This window comes from Phoca vitulina, unplaced genomic scaffold, assembly GCF_004348235.1.
Source record: "Phoca vitulina isolate PV1807 unplaced genomic scaffold, GSC_HSeal_1.0 scaffold4, whole genome shotgun sequence".
Lineage (NCBI taxonomy): Eukaryota > Metazoa > Chordata > Mammalia > Carnivora > Phocidae > Phoca > Phoca vitulina.
The window spans coordinates 54,350,642-54,361,934 of NW_022589707.1; the positions used below are offsets into that span (position 1 = coordinate 54,350,642).

At 38.6% G+C, this 11,293-nt stretch overlaps 1 protein-coding gene across 1 annotated transcript in view; it reads right to left on the reverse strand.

Moving 5' to 3' along the window:
* SCIN (scinderin) overlaps nucleotides 1–5,674 on the reverse strand; it is a 77,322-nt gene extending 71,648 nt beyond the window's left edge. Inside the window, exon 1 of the mRNA XM_032402028.1 lies at nucleotides 5,383–5,674. Coding sequence (XP_032257919.1) covers nucleotides 5,383–5,581 — 199 coding nt within the window. The 5' untranslated portion in view covers nucleotides 5,582–5,674. The remainder of the gene's footprint in view (nucleotides 1–5,382) is intronic.
* Nucleotides 5,675–11,293: the final 5,619 nt, after the last annotated feature.

Sequence of the window (11,293 nt, forward strand, 5' to 3'; positions counted from 1 at the left end):
ATCTTCCATGTGCCCAAGGATCCGAGCCAGTCCTGAGGGAAACTCAAATTCAAAACCCTTACTACATAGGAGCTGTGTAAAAATCATCAATGATTCTAGAAATAATAATAGCCAACATTTATACATTTATACTATCCTTGATATGGGCCAGATACTGTGCTAGTGGTTTACATGGATGATCTCATTTAATCTTCAAGCTAACACATGCAGCAAAAATATTTTCCACTACGTACAACAGACCCAGTAAAGGCTTTGAGAGGCCGAGTAACATCATAAAGTTGACCTCTGGTAGAATATGACACAGAGGCAGGTTTCTGTGATTCTGAAGCACAGGCTCTTAGAAACTACAATAGCAATTGATAGTTTTTTACACTCAGAATTTCATTAGCAGTAACATTTTGTGGTGACTGGGTTATGCTATTTTCCTCCGCAGATAACTGATGTAGAAAAGTTTAGAAGCCGTAACAATACTACGGTTCACAGGAAACCCCAATTGAGAGTATTCACCAGAGCTGAAAGGGAAACAGCTATATTAATGGAAGAACTGTATTTCTTTACATTCCTCCCTTACTCTCAAAGGGAACCTGTGTAGCAACTTATCTTCTCAGGAAAAGAATCCACTAGCTGTAAGAGTATTTGACATGGTAACAATTTTATAAACTTGTGGTCACAGGAAAAAAAACACATATGCGACTTTGCAGTCAGAAAGAACATTAGTGCCATTCTGCCCACTTTCCCATCCATAAATGAGAATACTAATAAAGACATAGATGTAGATTTGCACAGAGATGTTTTAAGAGGGAAGTTTAAATCAAGATTAATATCGAAAGTGTTAAGGATAATGTGTTTGACATAAACATTCTTACTTGAGCACAAGTTGAAACGCAAATTTCTTTACACGGATATAAATGGACAGGCATGCAATTAACGAATGAACTGAAAGTAAGTTAATTAAATTATGCTATCATTTTTTTGATGCTTGTGTACTGTGCTGGGCCAAGGCATATCAGTATGAATAAACTAGAACCCTTGCTCTAAAGAAGTTGAAAGATCCTAAAGAAGCCAATACCAGCCTTTGAATGTGAAAACTAGAATCCAATTCAGTGATATCATGATGCAGTTTTAGCAATGTTCAGGAACGTATGAACTTGCTCTATGAATTTTGCTTATGACCTCATTTATTTTCCCTTTTCTGATGTCTTTTACCAATGTCTTTCAAGTTATGATATGTTCTTTTGTGTTATGTTATTTTATATTCTGTTGCCTTACATTATATTTGTACATCTGCGGCAAACTTCCTAAAATTGTTTTGGGGATGTGATGACAGGTACATGATCTATATGCTAAAAATTATACAATGTTAATGAAAAAAATCAAAGACCTTAATAAATATAAAGACATAGTGTTCAAAAAAAAAAAAAAAGACATAGCGTTCATGGACTGTAAGACCCAATATAATAAAGATGTTAATTTTCCCCAAGTTGATCTACAAGTTTAACACGATTCCTATAAAAATCATAGGAAGGTTTATTTGGATTATATAAGTTTACTGTAAAATTTATATGAAAAGGCACAGGCCCTGAAAGAGTTAAAATATCTTGACAAAGAAAAATAAGAGGAATAACTCTATCTGATATTAAGGTTTACTATACAGGTACAATAATTAAGACAGTGTGGTATTGGTAGGAGGAGAGACATAGATCGACAGACCAAACTCCCCCCATTGGTAACATTTTTCAAACTAGAGTATAGTCTCGTATACCACAATATACTAAACCACAAGCATATAGGCACAGTATAGTACAGCATGCAAAAATCAGGATATTGAGGCTGATACAATCCACTTGTCTTTCTCATATTTCCCCAGTTTTACCTGTACTCTTCTATGTGTGTTTAGTTCTCTAAATCACCTGTAAATTCATGTATTCATCATCCCAGTCAAGATACTATATAGTTATATCACCAAAAAATCCCTTAAGTTGCCCTTTTATAACTACCCCATCTCCCACCTGTATCACCCCCCCCCACCCCATCCCTAACCTCTGATAACAACAAATCTAAACTTGTTATTTCAAATATGTTATATAAATGGAATCACACAGTATGGAACCTTTTGGCATTGGTTTTTTTCACTCAGAATAATTTACTGGGGATTCATCTGAATTGTATGTATCAATAGTTTGTTCCTTTTTCTTGCTGAGTAATATTCTCTGTTATAGATATGCCACAATTTGATTAATCAGTCACTCGTGGAAGGATATCTGGACTGAAGCAAGTTTTTGTCTATTCAAATAAGGCTGCTATGGACATGTGTAGGTTTTTACATGAATATAAATTTTCATTTCTCTGGAATAAACGCCCATGAATGCAATTGCTGGGTCATATGGTAGTTGCAAGTTTAGTTTTGTAAGAAACTGTCAAACTCTTCTTCATAATGGCTGTACCATTTTATATTCCCCCCCCCAAGCAATGTATAAAAATCTGGTTTCTCAGCACCCTCACCAGCCCTTATATATTATAAGTTCCTTGAATTATACACTGTATATTGTAATCTAATTCTTTGGATTCCCTGTGTCTTGCATAGAAGCTAGCACAGACCAGATATACTACAAATGTTTACTGCTCTCAAATACATTTATGTAAAGTTTAAAAATGGAAAAGAGAAATGATGAGGGTGGGTGTTTGTAGCGTAGGTCCAGGATGTGACTGAGTAGCTTTATCATCCAGCTGTGCTCATAGACATGATGCTCTAAGTAACGAGAAGCAGAAGGTAGATGCATTTAAACGGCTAGGTACAAAGCTGAAATGGTTTTTATGGAAGGACCAGTGCAACAACTTTTAAGTTATATGCAACAAATTCTTACTTAGTAAAGTAAGTAAAAGAGAAAATAATAAAAGGAAATAATCTGAGATACGTGAGGGTATCATGGAAAGCCTCTGAGAGACAAGGCAGGAAAGAGGACTCTTTAGTTTCTGAGTTTAGTTCTAGTTTAGTGATTTCCTTTAGTTAAACTTCCTTTCCCCCTGAACTTTCAGCTCTCCCTCTTGGAACGTTTCCTCAATCTGTCTCTCTGATTAATCCTCATGAATTCACCCAAATTTAGGTCTTAGGGTAGAAGATTTTGGATGAAATCCAGCTTGCTTCCGGGAACTAAAGTAGGAAGAGCTGCCGAACAATTCCATCGAAAGGCCCAGTGGACCATTTTACTCTAAACTTTTCCACGTTCCCCAGGATTCTCTCTTGGACAAGATCCCTTCCAATCACCCTCATTTTCCTTTTTTCTGTCACAGCTTCTCTCCTTCCCTGCTTCCCCATAACTATAGACACTGTCTCTTTCACAGCGTTTAGCCGTTCTGCCTGTGTTATATCACTTTTTGTCTTATTGTATCTTTGAGATTATAAACTTTCGGAGAAGGTTCGTAAATCAGTCACATGCAGAAATGCCTTACACAATGCTGGGCACATTGAATAATTATTGAATGAATTAACTTATTAATTAACACACTATTAACTTCAGTTTTAGTAGATCTTGACAATCATGAAGTGTTTTTGCCCAAAGCATTTTCTATTACAGTTTTCAAAATTGGTGAGCACTAAATGAATGATTGAGTTAATGTGAATCTGTAAACCCTAAAAAACAATTTGTTTAATGAGCGAGCTTCTTTGGATAAGAAAGAACCCATAGAATAACCACCACTACCCCCAAAAAACCCCCACAAACTGTGTTCAAAGCCTCTTGCAGTCTTCTGACAAACTGTTGTCTACAGCAAGATATGAGGTCCCTTCATATCTTAATTCACCAAAATTACAAATGTGGCATTTCAGACGCTTTTATTCATTCTAGATCCAAGTTCTGAATAGAAAGACCAAGATGAGGACATTACTATTCTATCTGGCATCATTCATTCATGAACATGGTTTTATATTAACGTTTCAGTGATTTCTGGTATAAAATATAAGTAGATCATTGTCTATTTATCGTAGGAATAGTGACACTGCACTGGGAAACCAAAAAGTGTTTGGAACTCAGCTTGAGCTTCGTCAAGCAAGCACAAAATTTTAACATCAAACGCTATAATAAAAACAATCCTTCTCCCTCTTTGTATTTCTCACTTGGAGTGTCTGTTTCAGGGGTTCACTACCGTTGAGAACATCACTTCTTAATCGTTTCTGCCATGTTATTTCTTAAGTTCTTCAGATGTTAGAAATAAAAATGATGGCTTTTCAAGGACTTCAAAATGCGTGTGTGTGTGGTTTTGTGTGGTCTCCCCACAGGCTCAGGAATAAAGCTAAAAATAAAGAACGAGAAGTCCAGGGGAGGCAAGCTAGTTTTAAAAGAAGGCCCTAAGTCTCAGATAATCGGCACGTTGTTAGACGGGGTGTGTCCACTGGCACAGGATCCTACAGGGAGAGGTTGGACGTTCAGGATGTTTACGAGTAAAAGTAGAAGGTGGAAAAAGTAGAACACACAAGGCCCAGTATTCTGACAACCTGGCGCAAGTGCCGCCCAAAATAATTACTATTGCTGAAGGAGCTGTTTTGTTTCACATTGTGTCCTTGTTCAAATAGATAAATAACAATAATACAAATAACTATTATAATAAAGCAACTCATTTAAATAATACATGTGCCATATAAAGCTATTTATTTATATTGACAAGATCTGTATTTTTTTCTCTTTTCCACCCAGGGTCGCCAACATCCTGATCAGCAGGAATTTCTGTTAGCCGACCGTGTGAGCAGTGTGGAGCAAGTGGATTCTGATTTAAAGTCGCCCAGAGCATTAACTGCCAAAATGTGTGGAGAAATATAAGCTGGGGCCCAAGGGCAAAAAATTAAATTAACTAGAGAAAAGGGAGGCGGGGGTGTGTGTGGGGGGGTACCTCTCCACAGCTGCGGCGGATTCCTACAAACTTGTTTGACTTCATCTCCTCCCTGACAGGGAAACCAGGACTGAACTTGTCGGAAGGTGAGCGGGGCTTGGTCAGAGCCAGGGTGCGCTAAGCAGCGGCCCTGCGCGGGAGCGCGGTTTCCAAACTGGAAGATGCAAGGGGGAGAAGCGAGAGGAACCAGCCTCCAAGCCCGGGAGACCGGCCTGACAGAGGTCAAAGCCCGTGGGGTAAGACTGCTTCCGACCACTCTGTGCCCCGCGTTTGCAGCCGCGTTCTCAAGAGCGGACTCTGGCGTGGAGAAGGCGGCCAGCCCAAAGGGGGCCGCCCGGAGGGGACGCGACAGGCGCGACGGGTCCCAGGCCCTTCCCGTGTGCGGTTCCCCTGTCCCCCCACCCCACCCCCACCTCCAGCCTGCCAATCTCAGCCTCCCGCGGCCTCGCCCCTCCGCGACCTGGGCGCGTCGGGGTCCCGCTGCCTGCACCCCCTTACCCAGCCAGAAGTGCAGGCGGTAGGTGAAGCCCCGGCTCGCCTTGGCGGTGTGCAGCACCAGGTAGGCATCCCCGACGTAAAAGTCGCCGTAAGCGCTCTGGGGCACCGGCACGAGCTCGAGCTTCTCGACCCGCCAGACCTGCAGCCCCGCCTGCTTGCCCGCTCGGGCGAACTCCTCGTGGTACAGGCCCTGGGACATGGCTCCGACAGGCACTGCTCCGGAAAGGGACGCGCGATCAAGTCGATCCCGAAGTGGGACTAATCCGAGACCGGCCGGAGGGACCCGGCTCGCCGCGACTTTATAGGACTCGCCCTGCGGGGGGCGGGGCTCGGAAGCGGGAGGGGCTAAGTGCCCGAGCCCCAGTCGCTCCGGGAGTAGGGCATCCCTTTCCATTCTCATAGCTGCGCCTAGCACCAAACTTCTACGCCCTACTCCGAGTTAGCAGGAGGATCAGAATCTCAGAAATCCTGAGATCCGGAGGGAATTTACAGAAATTCCTGAAACTGCCTCCTAGTCTAAGGAAGGACATTTCTTTCTGGTAACACATGGAGGAGATCAACAATTTAAACTCTGGTGGGCGCATCCTTCTTTAAAAAAAAAAAAAATGGCTGTCCAGGCAACAGTCATCTTCGTCACCAGCTCCTTCATTTCACTGGCCAGTCTCTCCATTCCTGATAGCCGAAATTTCTGTCTTGATCTTTCCAATTTGAAAATGCTGTGACAAACAAAAATGTCAGCTTTCTTGGAGGGGATGAAAACCTGGAAGGCTGATGCCAGTCCTATGCAGAGGACCGAGCTCTTGTAAATCCCCTGGGGTTCAGGAGCTGTGTTTTTGCCACCTGCTTCATTTGGCCAGGAAAGTTGCTGAAAAAAATAGCCGTCCTCCTGGGGTGTTCTCACGCTGCGTTGTTTGTGTTTTTGGTATTATGCGCAGTTTGCCTTGTGACCTACCTGGTACCTGGCTTCAAGGGCCCAATTTCTCATCGTTTACCCTACAGTTCTTGCTTTTGCAGCCCTGTGTCATACATGTGGAAGTTTACTCTTTATTTTGCATTCTTTTAACCACAGCTGGTATGGCAAAGGATTTTGTTATTGAAAAAGCAAATTGCTCAGGATCTGAAGATTAAGAAAACTGATTTTTATTCATGTGCATTTTCTTTCACTGTTTCCCAAATTACAAGAGTCCCCAGAAGGTCCCTAATCATGTACAATTCAATTTTCCCTTAATTAATTTATGTTTTTTATGTAGGTATTACATGACTACGGGAAAAATTTCAAAAGTACAAAGTTGTGAAATAAAAAAATTAACTTCATTTCACCTGCCACCCAATTGCTTTCCCCAGAGGCAACTAAGTTACCAGTTTCTTATGTATTTTTCCAAAAACACTCTTTTAGCTACTAGAATATAGATAATATTTCTATTTTCTAATAGAAACGGTATTATACACACTGTTCTTAAACGATATTATCAATATATATTAATACACAGTGCTCCTAGAGCTGCCTTTTTTACTATGTGGTAAATAGAAATATCATCTTATAAATGTACTGTAGCTTCTTTAATCTGTCCAAGTTCATAGACATTTACATTTTTTATCTTTTGCTAATACAGTGTTGTAAACAACATTTCTGAACATACTTCTTTATGCACATGCATTATTATAACTGAGTTAAATTCCTAGAAATATAATTGCTGGAGGGGTTGGAATTAAATGGTTTTGAGGGTGGTGATGATAATTATGAAACACTACAATTTATTGTTCTGCAGTGATGGGCTATGGCACATCAATTCCTGCCTACACCTCTTAGTTCTGAGGCTTTCGGCAAGTTAGCAAATTGTAGTAAATCTCAGGCTCCTCATCTATAAAATGGGAAAATAGTATTCACCATAAAGAACATTATTTGGATGAAATGAAATGACACAGTAAAGCATCTGTGTCTGTTACATGTAAAATGCTCGCTAATCATGAGCTATTATTTTTGTGGGAGTCAGCTTTCTTTTGCTCCTCTAGGTGCTTTCTCCACCCTTCTGCATCCTACAGTCTTCCCTTAGGGCTGACTTGCATGGAATAAAGCAACTGGTCTCTGATAACCTCTAGCTTAGGGTTTGGTTGGAAATCAAAGGAAGAAAGAAGAGTGAGGCCAGAATATTTATTTACGTGGTCCCTTCTACCAAGTCACTGTAACTCTATGTCGCTTTTTCTCTCTCTTTGGTTTCCAGCAACCAGGTGCATTATCCTTCTTGGTTTTTCTGTCCTTCTACTTCTACATATAGCCTACTAAAACAAAACAAAACAAAAACAAAAACAAAAAACTTCTGGGATTTTCCTATTTTGTGAGTATCATGTGCTTATAGGTTGAGATGCTGATTGATAAATATCATTAGCTGTAGTCTCTTCCCCCCACCCAACCAAAACAATAACAGGTAGGTATAATGAGGCTCATTTTACAGATGAGAAAACTAAGTAAGGCTTTGGAACTTGTCAAAGGTTGCCCAGCTGTAAATGGCTGAGGGGGAATTCAAGGCTGTTTACCAAAACTCATTCTTTCAGTCCAATTATTTAGCTAAGATTTGCTCACATAAATATACTTCATATTCTTTTTTCTTCCAATTTATCCCCAGGGAAGCTTCTGATCTAGCATGTCCCATGCAACACCAAGAAGTTTAGTTTTAACTTTGTCACTGAGTCATTATATGTCTTGGTTTCCTTATCTGTAAAGGAGAAATTGTTTGTTCTCTTCCTTCTTGTGAAAAATTATGAGAACTGGTGATCTGGACACAAGGTAACTTAAAAACCAGAGTCATCACTTAAATTCAGTTTCAGTTTTAGTAATAATTTCTTTCCTGCTAGTGAAGGAATTCCTTTTAATGAAGAAATAAAAAATAAAAGGAAATAATTTCTTTTTAGTGAAGAAATAAAAAAGAACTTTGGTACAGATACGTGGAATTTCCTCTTTCTTCGGCCAGGACTAAGGTAAGACAAATGAAGCATCTGCCTGGGATGCAAAATTTCAGGATGCAACAAAAAAGCTCGGTAATCAAGATCAATTCTCTCCCTCTCTCTCTCTTTTTAGCCCTGACTTTACCAGTCTCTTTCTGGAGAGAGAGAGAGAGAGGAGAGGCAGAGGGAGAGAGAGAGAATCTTAAGCAGACTCCATGCCCAGCATGGAGCCTGACTATAGGGCTCAATATCACAACCCTGAGATCATGACCTGAGCTGAAATCAACAGTCAGATGCTTAACTGACTAAGACACCCAGGCGCCCCAAGACCAATTCTCTTTTAAGGCAGTATTTTAACAAATCAAAATTGATGCAAAAATCATGATAAAAATTAAAAATTTTCAAATAAAGGTAGAATTGTTAATAATGCTATCTGGGGCCATATTGGAGACTAAGGGAAAGGAAAAATACTGATCTTTCTTAAAATTTTGATATTTGGGTTGTCATTTTTTTGCATTGATTTTGATATTTTTACAAGTATCACATTGAAATATTATTGATCTTGATTACTTTTTTTCCATTCCCCTTAAATTTTGTGCCTGAGGCAAGTAACTCACTTCTATCATACCATTCTGTCCTGGCTAAGCAGCCTTTAGACTTAAATTTGCAGCTTCCTGCTAGACAGACCTCCTTAAATTGATCCTGCCAAGTTCAAGTTCAGCATGTTCAAAACAATCTCATCATTCCCTCCAAACATGCTTCTCCTCTTCCTAATTTCATTAACATGATGTAATTTTGACTCAGCATTCTCATTTTATCTCCACATTTAATCAACTAGGGTAACCAAAATGTTTCTCAGTCCATCCCAGCTGCCATTTCTTGCTATGACTCTGAGTCCCATCTTCAGGAGAGGCATGCCTCGAAGTGAGTGCCCTAGTGTATAGTAGGGCCTTGACCGAGCTGAGTAATGGCTCCTGTACTTTTCAACTGATTGAGCTTGGACGAGTTACCTAACATTACTGTGTCTCATTTTTCTCACCTGTGGAATGGGAATACCAATAAAAAAAAAAATACCTCGTAGGATTGTCATGAATATTAAATGGATAAATAAATACAAACCTAGAATAGTGGCTAGTGGCTAATCCACCTCTCTAAATGCACTCCTATAACAATAATGTCTCTAAGTCTAACTGAAATAAGGACTGCCCATTTTCCACACAAAAAAGTTTCCTAAAACCAGATAACAAATTCCTGTCCGTGCCTATATTTTCTCTCTCTTATATCCTAGATTCTTAAAAGTGGATTCTTTTCTCTCCTTTGTGTTATAGTCCTTCTCCCATATCTATCTTACCAATTCTTTAAGGTTTAAGTAAAAATACACAGACTCAACATCATTATTACCCTGGCTCTACTGAATTTCAGCAACCTGCATGCTCCCAGTGCTCTTGGTATGCAGTTACCACACTGGAAAGTGTGTTTTCTCTCACAAGATTGTAGGCTCGCTCAGTGACTTGGGTCTCATCATTTTCTTCTCTGGCCTTATGGTAATACACATTGAATCGATGTGGTTGAATAGTTGATTTTGGATTACATTACCTTTTTTTTTTTTTTTTTTTTATCAATTTACCAATACTCTCTTAGTCCAGGTCTAAACAGGCAAGGTAATTAAGTCTTTTACTAAGAATCAAGAGGTTTGAGGTGTGAGGACTGTGTTTAAATTCAAGACTGGTGTTCTTCTAGAAGGCTAATGCTCAAGGGGAAATGTTGCACAGTTTAATCCTTGAAATAAATAACAAAATTAAAGAATATAATTGATTCATTGTGCTATTAATTGGGATGAGTTGATAAAACAAAAATAAAAACATACAAACAAAAATAAATTCGTTTCCAAGTGATCTTCATTCCTCAAGTTGCAGAATCTTAGAGCTCAGACAATTTTATTTTATTTCCATTACTGAATTGTGACCACAGAATTGTTGAAATTAAATACATACAGAAGACAGGAAGTGTATATTTTTTTTTCCAGGAGAGGGAAATACTTCAAGGTTGACATTTATTTATTTTCTTTTGTCTATGAATAATGAAATAATGTAATTAAAAATACATTTGTTTTATTGGTAGTCTTGTTAAATAGCAATCACTTTTGTTTGATTTACCAAATGATTTGAGAGTTTAAGTATGGAACCTAGAGTCAGAAGAGTTGAGTGTTGTGAGGATTAAAAGTGATAATGTATGCCAAAGCTGTGAGAACACAGTCAATAAACACAGTTAATAATTAGCAAGGGCCCTTAGCCCCAGTACATATCAAAGTTGTGTGATTATTAGAAGGGAAAATACACTCTAGGGAAGTCGTAATTAAATTGTTCCTGACCATACTAGACAAACTAGAACTTTAAAAAAAAAAATTCACCTTTTTTTTCCAGCTTCAGTCAGAATCTATGATTTTCCTTTTCATTAATTAATTATAATTTTAAATAAATTATACATAACACTATGAAAACATTGTCATGACTCAGTACTATGGTCACGATTTTATTGGTCGTGAATGTCTGCTGTTTTGATAAATAATTCATTTCTTGTAAACCTACTTACTACAGCAGGTTGATTCAGCAACTTTTTTTTTTACTATTTTCATTATATATGAAAAGTCATTTATTATTTTTATTATGTAGGAAATAGCTAACCCCTGCAAGACTATTGGGAGAAAACACCATCATTATTTTAGGAGTTCACATATTAGGGAATGCTTATGACAAAAGGAAAGGTTGAGGATCTGAAGTCCCATGGAGATTTCTGATTTATGATAATTTTTGCTTTAAGTTTGTGTTTATGCAGATAGAGATCTAAAGATAATTCTGGTTTTAAAATATGATAAAATTGAGGCTAACATGCTTGAGACTATAGCAGCTTTTCTTTGCCTGATTTTTCTAAATATATCTATTTACTAATTATCACAATTAACATTTCA